At 45.9% G+C, this 26230-nt stretch overlaps 1 protein-coding gene across 1 annotated transcript in view; it reads left to right on the top strand.

Moving 5' to 3' along the window:
* The window catches only part of LOC137422500 (phosphatidylinositol 3-kinase regulatory subunit gamma), a 304184-nt gene that overhangs the window by 70991 nt on the left and 206963 nt on the right, over window positions 1-26230 (top strand). Inside the window, 1 exon segment of the mRNA XM_068109241.2 lies at window positions 19160-19252. Coding sequence (XP_067965342.2) covers window positions 19160-19252 — 93 coding nt within the window.

The following is a 26230-nucleotide window of genomic DNA, read 5'->3' on the forward strand; positions in this document are numbered from 1 at the left end:
AGGCGGTGTATTTTCGTGTATCATCGTAGCGTGGTTTTTAAACATATATCTCTGCATTTTCCTGTGTGTGCGTGAATGTTCTCATTTATTTCTGACTGAGTCTAAAATCATCGATAAAAATTAAATCAGATGGTGAATTCGAGATAAAATCGTGAGGGTGACTCAATGAATGGGCTTTATTTTACAGGCCTTTGAGAATTCATTTCGTTCTATAAACGGAAACTTTCATGGGATTCTTTTCCCGTTTTTTTTCAACCGAGTCTAAAACGATGTTAGCGACTGTTAAAAATGAAATGATATATCGAATTAGAGTTGAAATAAACCTGTGTGAGAGAGAAAGACAGCATGGGCCTAACTAAACAGGCCTCAAAGCTATTCGAGGTAATAAAATGGTAGATATTTGTTTACATGAAGCCTCTCCAAGAATGGGTGGAGCTACTCTGCAAACGGAGTAAGCCACACCCCCGGACAGACAGACAGACAGACAGAATCACCGTAGCATATTATAATATAGATATATATTGTCGCTCAACCGCCGAAATTAATATCAGGCGGTCGCGGATGCCGATCACGAAGGCTTTAACTCCGAGGTGGAAACTCAATGGCGGATTCCAAAATGTAAAACACCTAAGCGCGCGGAATGGAGGGAAGCGGCGAAAGTCCCCGCAGCCTTATCTATTGAATTAACCAGGAAACTGCGTTCAGGTATTTGTACAAAAAGTAATATAAGGGTTTATTCAATGAAAGCAAGGACAGGAAAAGCACGCGCCGGTAAATCTAATATCCTAATCAGGACGTCCCCACTCACACTTCAGATACAAACGAGGGGTTGCGAACTAAAGAAAAGAAACACGTTCGTTGTGTAAAATGTAATCGCGGATGCAGCCTTATCTCGTCTTGTCGTCTTGTCCGTCCAATCTCCGCTCCACACCACAAGGTCCCTTGCTCCAGCGCCCCAGCACCGCGAAGGCCCGGGCCAGCGCCCACTCCAGGCTCCTCGTCGACCCCCACGAGGTCCGTTCACCAAAGGTCCAACGCAGGGCTGCACGAGGCAAGCGAACTCCACTCGGGCTCGGACTCACAAGCCAACTCCTAAGCCAACCAGGGCCAGGACTCTACTCACGAGCCAACTCAGGATCGCACCGGGACTACTGCCAGGAATCCAACTGGTGCGTAATTGCTCACTCGTGCGTAACTCACTCAGGATCCAACTCACAAACGAACTCAACCAGCAAGCCAGGCCTCTCTCAACTCGACTGCGAACCAACTGGCGTTCGGCGCTCGTTCATCAACTCTCGAACTGCGCACGAACTCAACTCTGCGCACGAACTCACTACACTCTGCGCAACTCCACACGCCGAGTCTCAACTCACTCGCACCGGGACTCAAACTGAACGACTCTCTCTCTCTCTGCTGCCCAAAACGAACTCTGGATCAGATCTGAACTGCTCGAAAAGGCGTCCGGCCCCCGTTAATATCTCTGGCCGATGACGTCAGCTTTGGTGCACTGTCCTGCCAATCAGAGCCTCCACCGACTCGCCGGCTCGCTCAGGGGCACGCCCACTGCGTCACTCTCACTCCCGCTCCTGCTCCTTGTGTTGTAGCACGTGCTATGCGAGATGGATAGGCCTTGCGGAGGTGCAAATGGTGGCGGCCGTGTGGCGGTGTTCTAGCCCGATTTCTTCCGGAGTCATGTCAGGGGGGAAGGGCATCATTAATGTTGTACTAAAGGTCCTAACTCGTGTCTATGTGGTCTGCAGTGCCATAAGGGACAAAGGTTTGATTACCAGGTGAGACATACAAGGGCTCTACTCGTTATTCCCTACACTACTTAATAATAATAATAATAATAATAATTCATTTATTTTGTATAGCGCTTTTCCAGAAGCCCAAAGGCGCTTTGACAGAGTGGCAAACATAATGCATAACAATACATGAAAACAACAATTGCAAAAAGACAAGAATCAATAGGGAAATATTTAAAGCAAAAGGAGGGAGAAGGAGAAGAGATAGTCAGGGGTTAAATGCTGTGGGTTGAATGTTGAATGCAGTGTTGAACAGGTGGGTCTTTAGTGATGTTTTGAATGTGGTGAGTGAGGAGGAGTCTCTGATGGTGTGAGGTAGTGAGTTCCAGAGGGTGGGAGCAGCGATGGAGAAGGCCCTGTCCCCCCAGGATCTGAATTTGGTCCGGATGGAGGGGGTCAGGAGGTTGGTACCAGCAGAGCGGAGGTTGCGGGTGGGAGTGTGTCTGGAGAGGAGGTCAGCCAGGTAGGATGGGGCCAGGTTATGGAGGGCTTTGTATGTCAAGAGGAGGATTTTGTACTGGATTCTCTGGGGGATGGGGAGCCAGTACTTAACACACGAATCTCCTGGTAGATTCACAATCATACATCTTAGCCGTCAAAACGCCTACACATGACTTATTACAGGTAGATTCCCAATCGCGACAGTCGAAGCATGTTACCTACTCAGATCTACTCTGCTCTACATATATCACTACCCAAATTTGTAACAATGTGTATATATATATATATGTGTATGTATATATATATATATGTGTATATGTATATGTGTATATATATATATGTGTATGTATGTATATGTGTATGTATATATGTGTGTGTGTATGTATATGTGTATGTGTATATGTGTATGTATATATATATATATGCATCAGACGTGTACATGCGGACAGGCATGAGTGGCAAAGTGCGGCCTTTGTGTATTTCCAATATATGTGCATATGGTACACTACGGTAGTTGAGAGACTGCATGCTGCTTGAGCATGATACTTAATGATGGGATAATGCGTTGATCGAGTCGGTATCGCCTTGTGCGACTTGGCAGCATGAGCGGTTGGAGCTCAGTCTCACGAGAGGCCAAATAGGGAAATGGTAAATGGGAGTTGAGTAAAGGACAACTTTGAAATAGTTTGGCTTAAGCCAGAAGGAACAGAATGTGTATGCTGTAGTTCTCATTCATCTGTCCGAGTCGAGCCTGGGCATCTGGTCAAGAAAGGGAGGGGATCGGATTTTGGAAGGAACTTGGGGTGAGGGATCGAGAAGGGATGAATAACGAGTGGGATAACTGTGAAGGAAGAATGTAGAGGGAGGGTGGAGGTGAATGGAAAAAGGCGACCAGAGGCAACAAGGGAAAAGAGCGAGCCGTGTTGTGTGGGAGGAGGGTGGGGGTAAAGCAAGAGCAATACGATATGGTGATAGAAGAGGCATATATTTATTACATACGTTTGTGGAGGGAGGATCAGTTGTGGATGTGTGTGGTGAATGGAGAAATGTGTGGATTACCGAATATATATCTGGAAGGAGATTATGCGAGAGAAATGGCGGCGAGAGCGGGGCACAAAAGGGACAAATTGAACAACTGTTCCTTTTCTGCAACGAATAAATAGATGTTCTTTTATGGAGAATTCTGTCGAAGGAGGGTGAGGGGGAATGTGCATGCTCGTGCTCGAGTGTAAATAGCAGTTTCCCAAAGTGAGGAAATGAAATGAACAGCACCAGGCCACGGTGAATGTTCGACTGGCGTGCGTGTGGCAATATCCACGAGTGTAATTTCTGCATGCCACGGCTCGTTTTATCCGTTACATGAATGGAAATGTGGCGACCATTGCTGCACACTACCTACCTTTCTTCTTCTTCTTCTGTCCCCCATACCTGCTTCTTGCTTTTCCCCGCTGATCCCCCATCTCCTCCGCCACCTCCGTTTCTTTTCTGCCACCCATCCTGATTTCCAATTGACTTCACCTCATCGTTCTCTGTTCTCGTACAATCCCATCTCCGTTTTCCTTTTGCTGTTGTCGATCGTTTTATTTATTTATTTATTTATTAACTTTTTTTTTTTTTTTTTTTTTTTTTTTTAAGTCATGATTCTGTCCTCATCCCTTTTTGGGGTTTTATTGCTGTTCCCGGTGGGAGGCATTAAGTGTTTAGTTGTGATGTCTCGTTTTTAAAAGAATAATTTTTCCATTTTATTAATATTATTGTTATTATTATTTAATTTTTCCATTTTCAATTTTGTTTTTCTGAAATTTTCAACTGGGTATTTAATTTTCAAATTTTTAATTATTTAATTTTTCAATATCATTTTCAATTATTATTATTTTTCCCAATTATATCTATTTTCCATTTACTTTCAATTACAGTACTGAATATTAATTTTTACATTTTAATTACATTTTAATTTTTAATTACATACATTTTAATTTTCATTATGCAGGCAGAATTCGCATTCGCATTCGCATACGCATGAGGCATTATGGTATTTTTTGAAATACCAACTTCTTTCCTGGAAGTCCTTGGTGTCCTTGTGTTTGTACTTCTCCCACCCCCCACCCCCTTCCCATGCCGCCTCCCCCCAAGCCCTCTCCCTCCCACACATTCCCGATGTCCCTGCTCTCAAATGTTGTGTTTATGTGCTTCCCCTTCTCTCCCCATCTTGTCTACTGCTCCCCTTTTTATATACTTTGTTTGTTTGTCTGATTTGTTTATGTGATAAATGTTAGCTCTTTCACGAGCCTCGATTATGTATACAAGAAAAAAGAAAAAAAAATTTGAAAGTGCCACCAGTTGGCTATACCGGAAACCTGAAGGCTCTCTGATCGTAGCCCTCAAGTTCTTATATTATTGTTTACTCTTTAAAAAATAATAATTTTGCATCCAAGATTTACCCTGGTGTGTATGTGTGTCTGTGTGTCTCTGTGTGCATGTGTGTCTCTGTGTGTCTCTGTGTCTGTGTCTCTGTGTGCACGTGTGTCTCTGTCTGTCCGTCTGTGTGTCTGTCTATGTGTGCGTGCATGCGCGTGCATGTGCCCAACCATGCGTTTTGTTTGTTAGCTTCTCTTGGACATCACATGATATTTCTGAGAAGTCCGGCCATATGTGCTTTCTGGCTTTGCAATCACATATAAATCATGAAGCAACTGTTTTACCCTGCTGTTGTTGTTACTTTTTCGAGGGAAAATGGGGTGACTGCGAAGGAAATGCAATTTTATCGACTTTAAAAAGAAGAAATTGTTTTGACAGTGTTTGTTCGAATTCAAATGGATCGTGTTAAACCGAGACAGACGAGGCTGTTTATTTTGGACTTTTCTGATGTACACTCGCTACCTTTTCGAAGACTGCTTGGATGGCAATGAGCATGATCAGTGGAGGACCTGGCATCTTGAATGTTTAATCCCAAGATGGTTTTCTTAAATGGAGACCACTTGGGCCTACCTGGAACAGCATTTCACTGATTGTGTGTATCGAGCGCCCTCTACATCCAAAACAACGGCCTTGTTTAATCCCATTGTGTTCGACAGCTGCACACTTCTGATCTTGGAAAGCGACTTGGAAATATATGCATGAGCGCAATCAATCCAGGAAATTCTGATTAGCGTTTCTTTCTGAAGCTGTTTTCAGGTCCACACCCAAAAGGCAGGTGGTTAATTAAGTTTTTTTTTATTACTAGCTGTTTACTCACCATTTGGGTGGGGGGGTATAGAATTGACTTTTTGAAGTGGAGTTCAAGTTCTTTTCCAAAAGTAAATATTGCATATTGAATGTAAGTGATTCCATTGGACACCGGTGATATTGTAAATATTAAAATTGGACACATAATACGTGCAGAAAACGAAAGTACGAATAAGTCAACCATGTTGGGTATGGTTGAGGGAAGAAGCAGAAGAGGCAGACCTTGCATGGGCTTAATGGATTGGATGCTGCAACGAAGCTGTGTGTCTTTGTGTCTCTGTGTCTCTGTGTCTGTGTGTCTCTATGTCTGGGTGTCCCTCTATAGACTCCATCTACATCTCGCTGTCTGATAATATGGACCAACTTATATCTACTCCTCCCTACTCTCTCTTCCTCATATGTGGTGATTTCAATCGTCACCATGCCAGTTGGCTGGGTGTGGGTACCTCTCTCACCAGCCATGGTTCCTCGGCAAAGGACTTCTGCGACTCACTGGAACTGACACAATCTGTCAATTTCCCGACCCGGATCTCAGTCAATGGAGCAATTGGAGCATCTTCTCTTCTGGACTTGGTTATGACTAACTTCCCTGCAAACGTCTGCTGCTCTTCTTCTGCTCCAATCAGCTATTCTGATCATGTGCTTGTTAAAGTGGACACCTCTCTGGCCATTCTCAGAGAGCCTCCTCAGCGTCGATGAGTCTGGCATTTCACTCAGGCCAACTGGCACGGTCTTCAAGCAGCCATCAATCATCTGGACTGGTCTCCCATCTCTACCGCCTCTGACATCAACTCATCCTGGGAATTCTTCCAAAGCAAATTGCTCTCTCTCACGCACAGATTTATCCCATCTCGTCTTCAGTTGTCATACGCTTCCTCCCGTCCATGATACACGGATTCTTGTGGTGAGGCTGTTGCCCAGAAACAACTTGCCTTCGCCTCCTGGAAAGCAAATCCAACGGAAGGAAATCTCATTTCCTTTCACAAAGCCCGAAACAAGTGTGTGTCCACCCTGAGGAGAGCCAGGAAACAATATCTCTCCACTCTGAAGACCGAACTCTCAAATCTGTCTCCCTCTTCCAAATCCTGGTGGCGTCTGGTCAAATCTGTTTCTGGTGTTTGTTCCCACTCCATCCCCTCCCTCACCTCAAACGGCCACACGGCTGACTCCACACGTGAAAAAGCTGAATGCTTCAACTCTGTGTTTACCTCTAAATCTTGTGTCCCAAACCCATCCCTCTCTGTACCCACCATACCCAGTCATACCCTGCTGCTCCTGGACTCTGTGTCCTTTCCTCCTGACAAGGTGGAAAAGTTTCTGTCAACCCTCGACTCTGATTCTGCAACGGGACCTGACGGCATCAGCCCATGGGTCCTAAAATCCTGTTCTTCTGCTCTTTCACTCCCTCTCTCTGTTCTCTTCACCCTCTCTTTTGCTCAAGGTCATCTGCCATCAGCTTGGAAATCAGCCAACATCACCGCTTCACACAAAAAGGGTGCAGAAACAGATCCTTGCAACGACAGACCAATCAGCCTTCTCCCAATTATCAGCAAAGTCATGGAATCCATCATTGCTTCGGATATGAAATCTTTCCTCTTCTCCAATGGCTTGATCTCTGATCATCAATTTGGTTTCAGACCAGGTCAGTCTACTCTGGGCATGCTGCTTCTGCTGTCTCAAAAAGGGATGGAGGTCCTCAATGCCAAACAGGAAATTAGAGCTGTCTCCCTTGACATAACACGTGCCTTCGATACAGTTTGGCACCCCGCTCTGCTCACCAAACTCTCCTCCTATGGTATCCATGGAAATCTCCACGCATGGCTGGCAGACTTCCTCTCTAGTCATAGTCAACGTGTGGCCCTGAATGGGTTTCTCTTATCTCCCCTTCCTGTTCAGGCTGGAGTTCCCCAAGGCAGTGTTCTGGGCCCTGTGCTTTTTCTGGTCTTCATCAATGATTTCTCCGACTCTCTTGAAAATCCTCTCTATCTCTTTGCAGATGACTCCACTCTCTGCCGCTCCATTTCTCATCCCTTAGATCGGCAGTCTGCAGCCTCCTCACTCTCTGCAGACCTGGACAAATTACAGACTGGTCAAACAAGTGGAACATGTCTTTCAATCCTGACAAATCTCACACTTTTACTATGTCTCTCCGAAAGGACCAACTGGACAACCCCCCCATTACATCAACTTTCTGAACAATCCTCTCCAAGAAGTTCTGTCACTCAAGCTTTTGGGTCTCACTATCTGCCATGATCTGTCATGGGAGAACCACATTTCAAATCTAGCCTCCAAAGCCAGTTGCCGACTGGGCATCCTCCGTCGTGCGAAGTCCTTCCTTGGCACACCTGAGCTCCTCACCATATACAAGGCTTTCACCCGCAGCTCAATGGAATACTGTTCTCCCCTCTGGGCCAGTGCTCCTGCCTCTCACCTAACTCGGCTTCACGCTGTTGAAACCAAAGCTTTCAGAATCATTGGAATCTCCCGCGATGAAGCTTACTCCGAGGGCCTTCTTCTTTCGTGTATCATCAGATGGCCAGCTCAGTGTCGTGCAGCCATGCCCTCGTCTCTGGTCCTACGTCGAAGACGCCGGCTTCTGAAGGTGGTCTGTATAGGGGGCAGGTGGTAATTATGTGTTTGGCAGTCTGCTTAGGCTCGCCGCACTCGCACGCGGCGCTGTCTGCCAGGCCCCACATCTTCAGCGATGATTTGAAGCGGCCGACCCCCATATGTAGACGGTTCAGCAAGGTCCATTGCAGGCGTGGTAGGTCTTCTCCTACGACGCCACCTCCTGGGTACCAGATGTAGCGGTGGATGCGGGTGGGCCCGGCCGTTTCCCACACCTGCTTCCAAGATGCCGCCAGCCATGCGCTTCTAGACAGGTCCTCAGGGATAGAACTGAGCATCTCTTGTGCCGCCTTGTTGTAGGGATGGCGGGACTTGCGTCTGCTTGGAGGCGCCACTATCATTGTGGTGTTGTGCAGGATGTGCCAGTCATGTTTCCGAGGGCCTTTCACTTACTCACCGCAGGCAGGTTGGTGGTCTTTCTGTCTTCTACCGACTCCTCTCCGGCCTTGCTCCCCTAGCTCTGTCTGGGCTCTGTCCCCCAAATATTCCTACAGGTCGCACAAGATCTGCCAGCAACCCTCTTATGGTTAAACTGCCAAAATCAAGACTCTCTGCTCACCTTCACTCCTTCATTCCTCTTTTCTCCTGCCTCTGGAACAAACTCCCTCACTCTCTTCAATCCCACTCCTCCCTCCAGGTCTTTAAAACAGCTGTTCACCACCATCTCTTATCTTCCCCCATCCAAAACCTTGATCTTTTCTACCCCCGCTAATTTCACCCCAGATCCACTTTTTTGAAATACCAACTTCTTTCCTGGAAGTCCTTGGTGTCCTTGTGTTTTATACTTCGCCCCTCCCCCTTCCCATGCCTCCTCCCCCAAAAGCCCTCTTCCTCCCACAGATCTCCCGATGTCCCTGCTCTCTCAAATGTTGTGTTTGTGTGCTTCCCCTTCCCTCCCCATCTTGTCTACCACTCCCCTTATTATATACTTTGTGTGTCTGTTTGAATTTTTTGTGTGATAAATGTTAGCTCTTTTACGAGCCTCGATTCTGTATACAAAAAAAAAAAAAGAAGTTGTCTATGCCAGTGTTTCGGTAAGTAGTGCAGGATATAGTCAGGTTCACTATGTAATTTCGTTGGAATTTTTGGGGGATTTGGAAAACTATATATTTTTGGAAACTATATTGTATAGTCAGTCAGAAAACCAATGTTGCTATTTGCACAGACTCCTGTATGGCGGCCACCTTGGATTTTCAAAATTGCCGCCGTAGAACTAATTTTTCTCAATATCTCAGCTTCTAAATAACATAGAGCTTTGATTCTAACGGCTAAACATACATTTTCAAGGGCCCCGAATCCAATGGTAACAAGTTCGATAAGCTAGACATGACCATAGAGCTCCTATGTGGCGGCCATCTTGGATTTTTCAAACTGGCCGCCGTAAACTTGATGTTTCTCAATATCTCAGCTTCTAAACAACATAAAGCTTTGATTCTAACGGCTAAACATACATTTTCAAGGGCCCCAAATCCAATGGTAACAAGTTCGATAAGCTAGACATGACCATAGAGCTCCTATGTGGCGGCCATCTTGGATTTTTCAAACTGGCCCCCGTATACCTGATGTAACTCACCTTCTAAAGAGCACAGAGCTTTGATTCATGATTGAGTAAAGTCATCATCATCCTCATCATCGCTTTCGTTCATCACATCTTGAGAGTCCTCATCATTTTGGCACTGGATGTCACACTGACAAAGGTCTGTACAAGCCAAGTTGTTTGTTCTGCAGGAACATCTAGATGAAGAACAGTCTGTTTTGCACTGACATCTAACCATTTGAATGATGGCCTTGGGGGCTGGAGGCTCCTCAGTTGTGGTTGGTTTCACTTGTCCATCCGTGTCTTTGTAAAAGCCGTTTTGTAGGGGATTCAGCTGAGGATCCTGTTGAGCAATGCTTGCCTGACCCCACACTCTGGCTTGGATATGGACTCTAAGGATGTGCTGCTTGAGAGCTCCAAGAGTAGGAGGAAGCCTGTCACTTTCTGCCATGTGTTTGCAAAAGAGATACCATCGTAGTTCGGGGATGCTGTCGATGTGGATGCCATTTGGAGAGTAAGCAGCGCATACAAAGTTAGCTAGTGTGGACAACATGTCCTCCGTCACTTCAGTTGCATCTGAAAGCATTCGCACGGTGTCTATGACATCTTCACTTGCTTTGAGGTAGACATGCAGCCAGGTTGCTTTGCCTATTCGAGAGAACCTCCCAGTGTTGTCTGCCCCTGTGAAAGCATGAAAGGCTGGCAACGCCTTTGCTCTTTCGACCCCTAGAGCTGTCCACAGTGGCTCTATTTCAAGTATTCCAGAGGCCATGGAAATGGATGTATTCCTCAGCAGTAGGTCATAGTTTGCTATGACTAGTACCAGGACATCTGTGTCGGGAGAGAAGAACACCAACTGCGCGTCATGTGGGTTTCGCTGGGATGCCAGCACGGCCTGGTGGATCAACAGGGTGTCAGCTTCTTCATGGTTGTTGTCCTCGAAGAGCAGGTCACTGTTGCTCCTAGTACGCCCTGAAGCAGACGTGATGATCAACTTGGATGAGTGACTGTTGTATTCTAGAGTTTTCGCTGCCAGATAGTCAGTCAGATCAGCCTTTGTTTTGTCATGAGAAAGGAATCTGCTCATTGGGATGTGTTTGATGTTGGTGTCATCTCTGACTTGATACTGTACTGCATCCTTTCCTTGCCTTCTTTTAGCCCTGGTAGCACTCTTCAGAGAATCGTTTTTGTACGTGTCAAAGACCAGTATCATCTCATCACAATCTTTTGTTAGAGACATGAGTCTGTCATTGAAGCATTCACCCAGATCGTTGACTTTCACTACAGTGGCTGGTTTCTTTATCAGCTTATGCACAAGTACCATCCCATCCACCAGTGCAATCTTCCGACTTGTAGGTTTACTAGATGTGGATGCCATAGTTCTTGTGTCCATTGGATCTTCTTGTAGAACACTTGCAGCTGGTGTCTGCTGCTGATCTTCGGGGTGAATTTCTGCTCTTGCTAACTTGTCGAGGAGATGAATTAACTTCGACTTGTCAGTGCATGGAAGAATTGTCCCATCTGGAGCGAACAGTGCTCTTGGTGTCACAGTGAACTCGTAATTTCCGATGGCATATTTCTGGTTGACGTCTCTGTTGACTTGGCAAGGACCATGAGCCTTCCGTACAGGTCCTTAGTCTCCTTCAGATTCACAGTCCTGTCTCTGAGTTTCACTGTGGTTCTCTTGTTCCCAGACGTGAACATCTTGTTGTTCTCCTTCTTGACTGGTGCCCAGAGGCTAACATCTCCATTGATACGCTCCGACACATAGTCTTCATACAACTTCTGACCAGTGACATCAATGTTCAAGATCTGTGGTACATACTCGTCTGGGATGTAAGCATTCGTTATCACATTGTGCAGCTTGTCACCTTCAGTGTCAAATGGATTACCGTGACTCAGTATCGCAGCCTTGATCTTGTTGATTGCTTCATGCTCCCTCTTGACTGCACTTGGACCAAGGTCATGATGTTCTGTGATCTTGTCACCTTCCAGGCCAAACTGACTCTTGAAGTCTTTTGACAGGCGTGATAATTCTGGTGTAACCATGAAGAATCTCTGTCTAGCATTGGCATTATTAGAGATGCCAATCAGTCCAGAGTGAATCTTCATCAGCTTGTTCAGATGTTCACATGCATGATCTGGTCCAATGTATACAAACGGGATGTTATTCTTGGTTACTGATAGATTGCCAGCTCCTAGTTCTTCCCAGGTCCTAGGGTGATTGGTTCTTAGGTCATACATGTCTGCGATGTATCGGGGCCAGAGCCGCTTGTATTTGATCCGGTCCATGGCAAAGAATAACTTGCTCAGTTCTTCTCCAGCTTGGAGGTGAAGCACCAGGTCAGCACTCCGTGATGCTGCCACGAATAACAGGATTGTCTCCACCCGATGTAGATAGTTCATCATTGACTTGAACATTGCATTCTTGGATCTCCGTGCTTCCCACTCCTCGAGTGCCGTCACCACCCCATCAGATGTCAAGACTTGAAGGAGTTTGGTCTTTGCTTGTTTTACAGATTCAGCTTTTGTGCACTTGTTCGTCTCAGCACAGGCAGCTTCTACTCCCTCTATTGCCTCGAAACACACATCCTTTACTTGTGGTTGTCCTTCAAGAACTCCTCCAGAACCATTTCATAAAGTGCTACATATGAATATATATGGGCACGGAGAGACCGCTTGTAGTGTGTACATTTCAGGATTTGCCGCGTCGTGGCTGGACCATAGACATCAGCTTCTACCCAAGCATCATCAATGCCTGAGTTCTCCATGGAGGCTCCGAGGGCTCGGAGAGCCGCCATGACAACATGCAGCTCACCCAGTCTGAGGACGACTGTGCATTTCAAGTCAGGTCTTGCATCCAGCAGTTGCACCACCTTCTCGTAGAGGGCCATGTCAAATGAAATTACAGTGGGATGATCTTCACCAACTGCCAACATCCTTAGCTGACTGGCTTGCATGATCACGGTCAGTAGGGTTGGCCACTCATGCGCCACCTCTAGAAGTAGTGGCAAGGCACCAACCCGAGTCATGGACTGGCGTTCAGACAAGAGCGAGTTGTATCCTGCCCAACCTGGAATCTTGCTGGAGTGTTCCCTCGCTTTCATCCTGGATAGAGCAGAAGCAACAACCCATCCCAGTTGTGTTAGTTGATAGGATCTGGAGACCCCCTTGTTGATGACAAACTCCTCTGTTCTCTTCGTAAGCTGTGGTTTTGGCTTGTCACAGTGCAGCACATCTACATGGTATGGAGTGACCGATAGACTCTGTGCATCACCGATGATCAGAGGTTGCGCAACTGGTTCTCCAGGGACATCTGACTTCTGGTACACTGCAGTAATCGTTGCGTGAGTGGTTCCTTTCCCGTCAGGAGTATCCTCGGCAAAGTCCGTGTTGTCTGCAGCAAAGAACACAAAGGCTCCCCTTTTCAGGAATGGTGGCACGTACAGACCTTCAAACTGCCTGGTGTTTTCTACGACAGCATTGGCAAGAGCAGTTTCCATGAGGAGGGCGCGGACAATCGAAACACAGTAGCCATGTGCATTGAGAAGTCCCATCAGCTTTTTGTTGCGTGTGTCATGATGGACAGTCAGAGCCAATCCCAGGACTATGGAGTTTTCTCTTGAATGGGGTGGCCTGAATGTTGCGGATTCGCTGCTTGGTTTGTACTTCACCTGTCTGTTGGATTTGAATCCATACATGATGTTCTGACTCAGTGAGTGTTGATCTGTCAACAACACTGGTCCTCTTCTCAGTTTCCAGCTTGTCGACAGGCCCTACCATTACCCAGCGGATCATGGTGTATAGTTCAGCCGGAACATCGTTGATATCGCTGGACACCTGTATGGTATTTGCTTCCTGGTCCTTCTTAATGAATTCTGCGATGCTCTTCCGTATCACTTGTGCTGCTTTGTAGATTGTCTTCATGTTGTTCTCGCCATCGCCATCACTTGTGATTGCAGAATGAACCATGCTTTCCTCACATGCATCTGGACAGTAGAGGATGGCCGATTTTCTTCGGTCTTTTTGGAGAACAGATGTCACGCTTGGCAACTCAGTGACTATTCTTTCTTTCAGCCACTTTCTATTGAATGTAGGTACATGCTTTTCCAAGTGTTCTGTGCCAATCATATTGACATAAGTGGTTTCAATGTCATCCATGGAGAGATAAGCTTGGTTTTGTGTTTTGACATCTATCAGGTTGATCATCTCAATCAGACTTGCCCGTTGCAGCAATAGTGCTTTGTCTGCGCTGCTTCTGTTTGCGCTAGGTCTGTCTCATACTACATGGAACACATGTCTTCTCCAACAAGATTTGTGGTACCGAAGGTCAATTGCGTGTGCATCACCTGGTGAGATACATGTGTTGAATCGTGTTTTCAATAATGCATCTTGGGACTTCTCTACAGCCTCTCTAAGCTCTTGACCAGCATTTTCAGTCCTAACCTGGTAGAGTAGTTGGCCATCATCTTTTTGGCAGAAGAAACACTGCTCTTTATCCAGTGGCACTGTACACGAGCGTGTGAACGGGGATGTTGCATCAGATGTTGATGAGCCTGGCTTGTCCATTTCTGTGCTTCCTCTCTTCTGTGCGCGTTTTTTTGCAGTATAGTGTCCAGTTGTTACTGCATGCGCATGGCGGTCTCTGGCACGTTGTATCTCGCTCTTGTTAGTTGCACTGGAGTAACAAGTGCGATGCCAAACTGCCTTCTCTGTAGAGAGTGTTTCTTTTGTGCTGTTTTGGAGTCGTTTATGGACTTGAACGTAGATGCCATCATGCAAACTGGCCCTTTCTTCTATTGTCTTCAATAAATGTGGGTAGGAATCTATTCTGGGGTTTAACACCAAGGATCCTTTCTTGACATCATCAGCCTTGCATAAAATGCACTGCTTACAGTTCGTGGACTCCTGGGCTTGCCCCGCCCCTTCACCATCTTGTTGCATCTCACTCATAATGTGACATGTAGAACCTGCAAAGACAGTAAAACAAAGGGAACCGTCACCGATATATACAACCACCACCACAGACATATTGATGTATAATAGGCTACAAATACACTACCACCATCACCACAATATCAGGTATATTGCTCAGTATATAAATAATACGAAAACACACGCTGTAAACTAATTATTTTCCTCAGCTGTACCCTGGGGATCAAACTTATTACTTTAGTAGCTTGTCCACCCGTAAACAGATTTTAGGTTCTCATGAACATTAGGAGTATCTGTGTGTTATTTGGCAGTATGCCACAAAGGCTCACAAAGGGCAAAACACTCGCAGTAGAATAGTATTTCTCATTACAGTCAACACAGTCAGGTTCAGCATGTCCAGATTTTAGATTTCGTTGGATTGTTTTTGGGATTTAGAAAAATCAAAGCTCCGTCTTATTTAGAAGATGAGATCCTGAGAAACATCAATTTTACGGCGGCCAGTTTGAAAAATCCAAGATGGCCGCCACATAGGAGCTCTATGGTCATGTCTAGCTTATCGAACTTGTTACCATTGGATTCGGGACCCTTGAAAATGTATGTTTAGCCGTTAGAATCAAAGCTTTATGTTATTTAGAAACTGAGATATTGAGAAAAATTAGTTCTACGGCGGCAATTTTGAAAATCCAAGATGGCCACCATACAGGAGTCTGTGCAAATAGCAACATTGGTTTTCTGACTGACTATACAATATAGTTTCCAAAAATATATAGTTTTCCAAATCCCCCAAAAAATCCAACGAAACTTTAAATCTGGACATACTGAACCTGACTAATAGGGATGTTTGGAGAAATCCGATCATGAATGCCACTATAAGTCAGACATGACCTGATGGAACGAGATGACTTGATAACTTCATACGCAGGTGATAATTTCAAACAAATTACTGTTCATTCTACTACACACTGGATAAATGTGCCAACATTACGTCTACTACGTACTTACGTCTTGCTGAGGAGAGTGTGCGTCAAGCAAGCCAACTTGATATGCATACATATATGTGTACATGTGTGTGTGTATATATGTATATATATATATATATGTGTATGTATATATATATATATATATATATATATATATATATATATATATATATATATATATATATATATATATATATATATATATATTGTTACGGACCGCGGATTGGATGTTATTTATCGAGCGGAGGTAACCGCGGCCGAACAGTTGTTCCCCCTTTCTTCCCGACTCACCCGATTCACCCAGACGTTGGCCAAATCGCGCTATGCCAAATCAATGATAGAAAGGACACGACGACTGGGAAAGATGAAACGACGCAGTACAGTTCTCAAGACCTCCGGAGGAGGGTATAATTACAGTGGTGGAGAAAAGGGGGTAGATTACAAGGCAGAGTGAGGTAAAGACACAGAAGAGATGGGCACTTAAATACAGTCTTATCTATCCCCAGACAGACCACGGACAAACGGACAAGGTAGACTTACACAGGGATTGATGGCAGGGATGGACAGGTAGGTCGATGGCACAAGGTGCACCTTGGCTCGGGGACAGGATAAACACAGTCCAAAGATGCAGGGAGGTCTCACAGCGCTCGGAGGGGACGTCTTGCTTTCTCTCAGCTCGGCGCGCATCTCTCGTCACCTCTCTCTCTACTGCGCATGCTCCACGGGGAGTGACACGCCCTCGGCTGGTTGGTTCCGCCCCAACTGGGGCCGGTCCGCCACTTCCATTGGGTGCGGGGGTTACCGGGCTCCGCCCTTGACGAGGAGCTGACAGAGGGAGCCCCTGTTTGGTAACCCCGTCGAGCACATGTCCGATGGCGGCTCGTTGGGAAGGCCTGGTGTCCTCCCACCACTCCTACCAAGCCGGAGTGAGGACGCGCACTCCCTGCGCTCATTGTTGTTGTTGTTGTTGTTGTTGAAGAGAACTGTGAGGAAGAGCTGCGGGGAGGTATTGGGAGGTCCTAAACTTCCTAACGGTGCCATACAATCACATTCTGGTGCAACGAAGGGTCAGAATTAATGCAAACGAATCCTTAACTGACATAGACTAAGAATAACTAGCAAGATGTCCAATAGTTGTCTTACATGAGATGCGGTGGACCTGGGTGCGACATTTAATGGGGGAAATAGGGGGAGGTCGGGTCTACAGAGTGTTGTTTACAGAAAATGGGACTAGGGAATGGGGGATTGGGGAGAGTTGGGAAGTATTGAGGAAATAGGGGAATATTTACAAGCGGATATGGATGGATGCAAATCCCATATCCGCAACAATATATATATATATAGTTTGCCAGGTAAGTTGAAGGTATGGTGTTTGAAGTTTGGATTGATGCCACGAGTATTGTTGCCATTGATGACGTATGATATTGCGATTGGGCATGTGTAGAGGATGGAGGTTGTGGTGAGGGGATTGGGAGGAGGTGGTTGGGAGTGCCACGCTGTTTGACGAACATTGCCTTTTATTGTCAGGGTCATATGACGGCCCGGTCAGCACCACACCACGTCGGCCCAGAGCCTGGCGCGAAGTCCAAGGACATCAGCACGTCATCTGAAAACAGCTCCGGTTGGTGCGAACCACTCGGTCAATGGCGCGAACCAGGTCCCGACACGCCCTTGCTCGCTTGGCCCCGATGAAGGCCTCGCTGGGTGTTCTCCAAACAGGGGCAAAATCGCCCAAGCCACGCTGGATATCGGCAGCGGAAGCCTTGATCGCTCGGCCCCGATGAAGGCCTCGCTGGGTGTTCTCCAAACAGGGGAAGAATCGCCCAAGCCGCGCTGGATTTCGGCGGTGGAAAGCAGCCACGAAGCGACGATATTCGGTCGGGCTGTAATGTGAACACCACGGCGGCCCGGTCAGCACCACACCCTTGGAAAGGACCTTGCTTGGCAAGAGATTTGGAGGATGGAGCCAATATTGTTGAATTTCCTGTTGCGGGCAACGTATGATGTGCTTCCGTCACAAGTAAACTTGAGATTGTGGGGGTTGTTGCAGGAGGAGAGATGTTATTTGTGTGGAGGTGTGGGAACGGTGCAGCATGCACTGAGTGCATGTTCAGTCGCATTGGCAGCAGGACAATACAGGTGGCGACATGATCAGGTGCTGGCGGTGGTGGTGCAGATGGTGCAACAAGATGTGCTGAGGTCGAGAGAGAGAAGAGTGGAGAAGGAGACTGATGGGGGAGAGGTGTGGTTTGTCAAAGAGGGCCAAGTGGTAAGAGGTGGAAAGCAAGAGGGCTGTCAGATGCTTGTGATTGGCAGGTGGTGGCAGACCTAAAGCCACAATTGGTATTCCCAGAGGAGATCTGTGTGACAAGGTTGCGGCCTGACATTGTCATTTGGTCAGGTGCAACAAGACGGGTCATCTTAGGGGAATTGTTTGTACCGTGGGAAGAGAACATGGAGGAGGTGCACGAGAGGAAGAGAGTAAAGTACAGTGAGCTGGAGGCAGAGTGCTGGGAGAAGGGTTGGCGAGTTTCGTGTCAGCCATTTGAGGTGGGGTGTAGAGGGTATATTGGCAATTCCTTTTCTGCATTTCTTGCTCGGCTTGGAGTATGTGGGACAGAAAGAAGGATGTGTGACAAGGTGGCCCAGGTTGCCTTGAAAGGCTCATTTTGGATTTGGAGGAAGTTTATGGAGGCACGTCGAACGGTGTAGGTTGTTTGTGTGTTTTTTTTTTGTGTTTTTTTTTGTTACTATTATTATTTCTTATTTTGTGTATGTGAGTGAGTGAGTGGGTGAGGGTGTGTGTATATATAATTTTATTGGTAGTATTCCCTCTTTAATTCTGAGCAACATCCTCATAAATTTGCATTTTTACGCCTCGTTGAAAATCATTTTCTTTTTGACTGGGATTTCTTTTATGTTCGGCATTTCAGATTCTGAAAGGAGAAAGCGGAAACTATAACATTCATACTTTTTTTTGTACTTTAGTTATTTGTTACCTCTGCCACTGGAGGAGGAGAAGATAACAAGTACACAAGGTGGATGGAGGTTAGGTTTTTGCGTCTGTCTGTCTGTTTTTTTCTGTGAGCATGATATCTACAATAGTTGTGGACGGATTCGGATTAAACTTTGTGGACAGGTTGGGTATATGACGAGGAAGAATTGATTTTATCTTGGTGATATGTGGATTCGGATCCGGATACGAGAATTTATTTTTATTTTTCAAGTTGTTCTTCACCATTGAGAGATGGCACCAGAAAGGATACATAGCACAATATCTCAAAAAGTTGTGGACGAAACTTGGTTGATGAGTTGTTTAGATGATAAGAACAAGCCGATTAGATTTTGGTTCAGGTTCGGATCCAGATCCAGCCTATCAGTAAGATACAAAATGTAAATTGTTCAGCCTGGCGGAGGTATGCGCTCTGTCGAGTGCTGTTTTTGGTTTAATATGCAATCGTTTATTTTTGTTTGTTTAAACATTCAAATCAAAGTTATTCAGTTTTTATTTATATATTGGAAATCATAGGCACACATGTCTAATATTTTAAATCGGAATATTTTATTTAACCCATTATTGTTACTTTTCTCTTCTTTGTCGTCCCCAGGATGGGCGTTGCTTGATCTCACTCAGCAGTTTGAGCCATCAGATATGGCACCCCCCATCCTTAGTCGACTCATCACCTCCATTGAAAAAAGAGGTGAGTGGAACCCGATGGTACGATGACTTTAAAAGAGCATAGATAGATCTCTAAAAGTGAGAGCAGCCATTGAGGTTTTAAATAACTTAGCGAGTCTTCTCTTAAGTCATTTGTATCCTTCGATACAAAGATGACCTTTTTGGGGTGAGTGGTTTAACGTGGGTAGAAATATCATGGTTTTGGATGGAGGATGATCTGAGATGGTAGATAAAAGCTGTCTTGAATACCTGGAAGGGCGAATGAGATTGATAAGGATGTGGACGTTCATTCCACAGGTTAGAAAGAATAGGAACGAATGAGTGGAGGTGAGTAGTGCTTCTGGATTTTGGGAGGTTCAGCAGAAGAGGGGACGCCAGTGTGTGCCATGCAGAAACCTGCGGGCCAAGGGGGAAAGTGGGGAACAAAGCACAATGGGTGCAAGACCAGAAAGGAGACCGAAGAAGACTTGACAGCAAGTATCTCATTTACCTACTCGTTTGGGAGGGTTCAAGCCCACAAGTTGGCTGAAGCTTGAACAATGCCACGAGGAAGCAAAACGATTTCCAGATTCATCGAGAGCAAAGTGCTTTTATTGAATGGAAAAGAAGCTGAAGCCAGAAGTGGGAAGTTGAATGTTTTCCAGATGTAGTACCTTTGCAGAGTTTTAGTTTTTCATTATTTATACCAAATATCTACCATTGAGATAGCATACATCATCTGGGTGTACCTGCAGCCAGCCTCTGAGCTTCTCGCTTGACTTGGGTTTTGCGAGGATGGATTGTTGCGACTCAAGGGATAACGACTGGCGATAACTATCCAACGCTGTTAATATATTAGGGGGCATCTACATGTTGTACATACAAAAAGTAGGGAGGTGAGTGGATTGGTTAAAAACAAAATTGAGGAAGCGAAATACAAATATGGACGATGGGGGTGAAAAGGAGGTAAGAGTAGGAAAGGGTGGAGGGGTCATGTATTGTATGAAAAGTACACATTTTTACAAACGATATGCAGATGCATCATCACAAAATAATTATTTTCATATATTGCTTGTCATGTTTCGGGAAGAAGTTTGTTTGGAAGAAGAAGAAAAGAAGGAGCATGGAAGAAGTTTCGGGAACTGAGTGGCGTGCTGACGAGGAGGGCAGTGTAGTTGAAGCTGAAGGGAAAGGTGTATGCTGCATGTGTGAGAAGTGTTATGATTTATGGGAGCGAGACATGGGTAATGAACGTAGAGCAGCAACGAAGGCTGGAAAGGGTGGAAATGCGAATGGTTCGGTGGATGTGCGGAGTATCGTTGAGAGAGAGGAAGGCAAATGATGAATTGTGAAATATGATGGGAATAGAGCCTGTGATTGATGCTGTGAAGAGGAACAGGTTGAGATGGTTTGCTCATGTGTTGAGGAAGGATGAAAGTGACTGGTTGAGAAGAGTGATGGAAATGAATGTAGGAGGAAGTAGAGGACCGGGAAGATTGAGAAAGACTTGACTAAAGGTGTTGGAAGAAGAAATGTGGGCAAGGGGGTTAACAAGGGGAGATGCAGAAAATAGGGCAAAATGGAGAAGATTGACATGGGAACCGCAAGGCTAACCCCTGCTCTAGCAGGGAAAATGGCCTTAAAATACCTGTTGTTGTTGATGTTGTTGTTGTATTGCTTGTGGTTGTGGCAATTTAAGTAGTGCGGGTGCATTGTCATCTCATATTGTCCCCTTTCCTTACCCACAATATTCTTTGCCCCCATTCACATTGACGAAGCCAATACCCTTACTTGCCGGTTACTGTCTTTCTCCTCTTTTCTTGCTTGATTAATATAAAAGCATATAATAATAATAATAATGATAATACGAATTCCCTTGCAAGGAATTTTGATTCGGGAGGAGGCCATTTCGCCATCAAAGCCTGCTATTATTACCAACCTATGGTTGTTTATGCGCTCTCCTTTTTTAAAATGCTGAGCGTCAAGCGAGGAAGCAGCAGGTACCATGTTTAGTCTTTGGTATGACTCAGCCGGGGTTCGGACCAGCGAACTTCCAGACTCAGAGTGAACACGACAACCATGAAGTCACCGAGGCTGGTCCTTTGTTTATTGCGTCCAAGAGGTTGGCACTGCTCTACTGTCAGGTTTAAACCCTCTTCACCGTGCTCTTCCATGAAATCCCTCATCCTATTTGTAAGAGGGATGAACACAAGATCAACTATGATTGATTAACCCAAGAGGAGCCAGATTGATTAACTTTCCTTGTGAGACAGAGGGATGCAGGTGTAAGATCCTTCATTGTAAGGTGATACCAGGCAGGTTGTGCTGAGCCAGCAGAGGTTATTGTTGTGAGATTTAATAAGGTCAAGGAAACTGCAGGGTACCATTGCCATAGGATTCAAGGATGAGGTTGTTTGGACAAGGAGATAGTCGGGCTACAGAGGAAGGAGTGAGTAACATGAAGGAGACTTTATTTGGGACATTCAGCGAATGTATGTGAAGGCATTTATTTTTCATATAATGTCAAGGCCCGTGGAGAAGCGAGAACATAGAATGGATCGGGATGAAGCAGAGCAGCAATAGCAATAGAAAGAGAAACGGTGAGGAGTGGGGTACAAAATAGAGGGAGGCTTAGAAAAATAAGGGACATTGGGAAGCATGAGAGCAAGGGCACAAGGTGTGAACAAGACGGATACCCCTACAAACACGTAATCACAAACGTGGAAGAAAAAACTGGAAATCTGAAAAGAGGTGGGCTTGGGGAGGGTTAATGGGTGTAGCAATGCAAAGTGTCAGCCGGAGTGGTGTAAAGCTCGCCGCCATTGGACTCTGGAGCAGTGGAAATGCGTTCTCTGGAGTAATGAATCATGCTTTACCTCCTGGCAGTCCGACGGACGAATTTGGGTTTGGCGGATGCCAGGAGAACTCTACCTGCCCGAATGCATAGTGCCAACTGCAACGTTTGGTGGAGGAGGAATAATGGTCAGGTTGTTTTTCATGGTTCGGGCTAGGCCCCTTATTTCCAGTGAAAGGAAATCTTAACGCTACAGCGCACAATTTTTTTTTTTCATGGTATCCATGGAAATCTCCACGCATGGCTTGCGGACTTCCTCTCTGGTCGTAGTCAACGTGTGGCCCTGAATGGGTTTCTCTCATCTCCCCTTCCTGTTCAGGCTGGAGTTCCCCAAGGCAGTATTCTGGGCCCTGTGCTTTTCTGGGTCTTAATCAATGATCTCTCCGACTCTCTGGAAAATCCTCTCTATCTCTTTGCTGATGACTCCACTCTCTGCCGCTACATACCTCATCCCTCAGATCGGCAGTCCGCAGCCTCCTCACTCTTTGCAGACTTGGACAAAATCACAGACTGGTCAAACAAGTGGAACATGTCTTTCAATCCTGACAAATCTCACACTCTTACTATGTCTTTCTGGAAAGACTGACTGGACAACCCTCCCATCTACATTCTCAACAATCCTCTCCAAGAAGTTCTGTCACTCAAGCTTTTGGGTCTCACTATCTGCCATGATCTTTCCTGGGAAAACCAAATTTCCAAGCTGGCCTCCAAAGCCAGTCGCCGACTGGGCATCATCCGTCCTGCGAAGTCCTTCTTTGGTACACCTGAGCTCCTCACCACATACAAGGTTTTCATCCGCAGCTCAATGGAATACTGTTCTCCCCTCTGGGCCGGTGCTCCTGCCTCACACCTAGCTCGGCTTCACGCTGCTGAAACCCAAGCTTTCAGAATCATTGGAATCTCGCGCGATGAAGCTAACGCCGAGGGCCTTTCACTCACTCACCGCAGGCAGGATGGTGGTCTTTCTATCTTCTTCCGACTCCTCTCCGGCCTTGCTCCCCCAGCTCTGTCTGTGCTCTGTCCCCCAAATATTCCTACAGGTCGCACAAGATCTGCCAGCAACCCTCTTCTGGTTAATCTGCCAAAACCAAGACTCTCTATTCACCTTCACTCTTTCATCCCTCTTTAATCCTGCCTCTGGAACAAACTCCCTCACTCTCTTCAATCCCACTCCTCCCTCCAGGTCTTTAAAACAGCTGTTCACCACCATCTCTTATCTTCCCCCATCCAAAACCTTGATATTTTCTACCCCCGTTAATTCACCCCAGATCCACTTTTTTGAAATACCGACTTCTTCCCTGGAAGTCCTAGCAGTATCCATGTGTTTTGTTTTTTTACATCTCTCACCCCCCCCCCCCCTTCCTGTTCCTCCTCCCCCCAAGCCCTCTCCCTCCCACAGATCTTCCGAGGTCCCTGCTCTCAAATGTTGTACTTGTGCTTCCCTCTCTCTCCCCATCTTTTCTCCTGCTCCCTTTATCATATGTTTTATGTCAATTTGTCTTTTTGTGATCAATGTTAGCTTTTACACGAGCCTCGATCTTGTATCCAAAAAAAAAAAAAAAAAATCATAGATGTGGATGGAGAATGATCTGTGATAGTGGTTTTCAGCTGTCTTGAGGGCCTGGAAGAAAGGATGAGATTGAAGAAATGGAAGGAGTTGGTTACACAGGTAGGGAAAAAGCTGGGTTACTGGCAAATCATTTTATGCCTTGCAGAAACTGAGGGGGTGGGGGGGGGGGGCAGAGATGGTGTATGGACATGGTGTATGGGGGGCAGCAGAGATGGTGTATGGACATGTCAGAGGGTGGAAGACCGGAAAGGAGGTGGTAAAGTGGTACAAGACAGAGACCACTAACCTGTCTGCGATGTTAAAATGATAGCGCCAGAGACTCGGCTTCATCACGGGAGATTGCAATTATATTTGAAGTCCTTGGTTTTAATTTCATTAAGCTGAGCAAGGTGTGAGGCAGGGATGACTGCCCAGGGGGGATAGCAGTACTCCATCAAGCTGTGGAGGAAGGCCTTGTAGGTAGATAAATGTTCAAATAGTAATAATAATTTTATTTATGCAAGGCCTTTTGCCTAAGGATTCAAGGCACTGTAAACTGGATCAGATGCGTCAAGGAAAGACTTTGCACGATGGAGGATGCTTAGTCGGCAACTAGCTTTGGTTACTCACTTAGATATGTGGTTTGCTCCTGCAAAATCATTTCTGCCAGGCTTGCCTATGCTGATATTGAGACGACTTTGAAAATATTGAGAGAGAGAGAGAGAGAGAGAGAGAGAGAGAGCGAGCGAGAGACACACACACACACACACACACACACACACACACACACACACACACACACACACACACACACACACACACACACGACACACACGACACACAGAGAGATGTTGACCGTCACAAGCACGTGATCAGACAAACCAATTGGAGCAGAGGACGAGAGGATACATTAGCAGGAAAGTATGTCATTTCCAAGTCCAGAATGGAGGATTTTCTTTTGGCAGAAATCCAGGTCAGAATGTTTATGGATTGAGTCAGGCCCAGGTAGTCTCAGAAGTCCTTTAGCTGCTGTGCAAAGGCTGGTGAGAGAACTACCAACATTCAGCCAATTGGCATGGTGGCAGTTTGAATCACCATATTGAGGAAGAGGGAGTTGGGATGGGTTCCTGAAGGGTTTGTCCAAGTTGAAATGGAATCTTCACTGGCAGAAGGATGGTACAACACACAAAGGAACAAGATGTTGTAATGGAGGGCTGCAACCAAAGGTACTCCTGGAGGGGTTTAGGTGTAAGAGCAATATACGGACGAAGATAAATGGCGTTTTGGATGCAAAGTGCAACTTTTCTGTCAGAATAGGGGTTGGGCCCATCAAACTGAAGGAGACAACAGCCAGGGAGAGACACTAAAAAGTCACGGACATCCTGTGTGATGAAGGATTCTGTTAAACAGATGATATCCGGTTTATCAGCAATGGCCTGGATTGAGAGATCTTTCTGGTTGGAAAGGAGGCCTCGGATGTTTGAGTGCACACAGTTCGGGGCATGGGAGGACGCGCTGTTGACAGAGTGCAGGAATGTGTGAGAAGGGGTGGGTGAGATTGGAGAATGTGTGGGGAGCTTGGGGAATGTGTGGGGGAACTTGCAGAGGGGGCGATACAAGGGGGGAGCTGAGAAAGATGGGGTGGATGGTGGGGAGATGAGGGTAATTGGGTAGGGGGTGGGCCGAGTGGGAAGATGAGGTGTGGGATTAGGGGGAAGCATAAAGGGGGTCATCAGGTCTATGGATCTTGAAGAAGGGAACACAGAGAAGGGGTGGGGTTTATGAGGACGTGGGCGTGTAGGTAACGAGGTGTGTGTGTGTGTGTGTGTGTGTGTTTGTGTGTGTGTGTGTGTGTTTGTGTGTGTGTGTGTGTGTGTGTGTGTGTGTGTTAGTGTGTGTGTGTGTGTGTTAGTGTTACTGTTACTGACATGGAGAGATTTGACACGTTGATGGACAAGAAGGAGAGTTGATAATTATCTTGTGCGGGGATCCCCTGCAGCGACTGGACTTCTCATGATTCCCAATTCAGATACAAGAGTACAGATATCACGCGAGTTGTGAAATGAGAGGTTATATTTTAAATGTTATTAAAAGATTTTATCGTAAGAAACAAATTCCATGAGGAGGAATGACAAAGGAAGGAAATAAATGGCAGAATGACTTCGTGACTTTATTGAGTAAAAAAAAAAAAAATCAACTAAAGTTGTGGAGCATGAAAGGAAAACACTTTGGATAAAGAAGGTGGAACGAGGGACACATCAGAGCTAAGACAGAATTGGTGCATCCCCTCATTGAGACCTAGTGTAGTAGGCCAGACCCTTAGAGGGACACACGTTTGACATTATACCACAACAAAGTACAGTAAAATATGGAAAACTGGAGAAAAACACAACCAGCAACACAGGGATGAAACAATAACAGAAAGACACGATGGATCTGTTGCGGAAAACTTAGTTTTGATGAACTGCAAGGAGACACACACGCATGAGCGAACGTCACGCTCGAATCCAGAACTGGAACTCAACAGCCTTCAGCGAAGGTATATGGTAAAATAAAGGAGGGAGGGCCAAAATGCTGGAGTTGTGGTGGTGGAACTCAGAGTTTCAGGAGCTAATCGG

Source organism: Myxine glutinosa, chromosome 1 (assembly GCF_964187855.1).
Source record: "Myxine glutinosa chromosome 1, kmMyxGlut1.1, whole genome shotgun sequence".
In the NCBI taxonomy this organism is placed as follows: Eukaryota; Metazoa; Chordata; class Myxini; order Myxiniformes; family Myxinidae; genus Myxine; species Myxine glutinosa.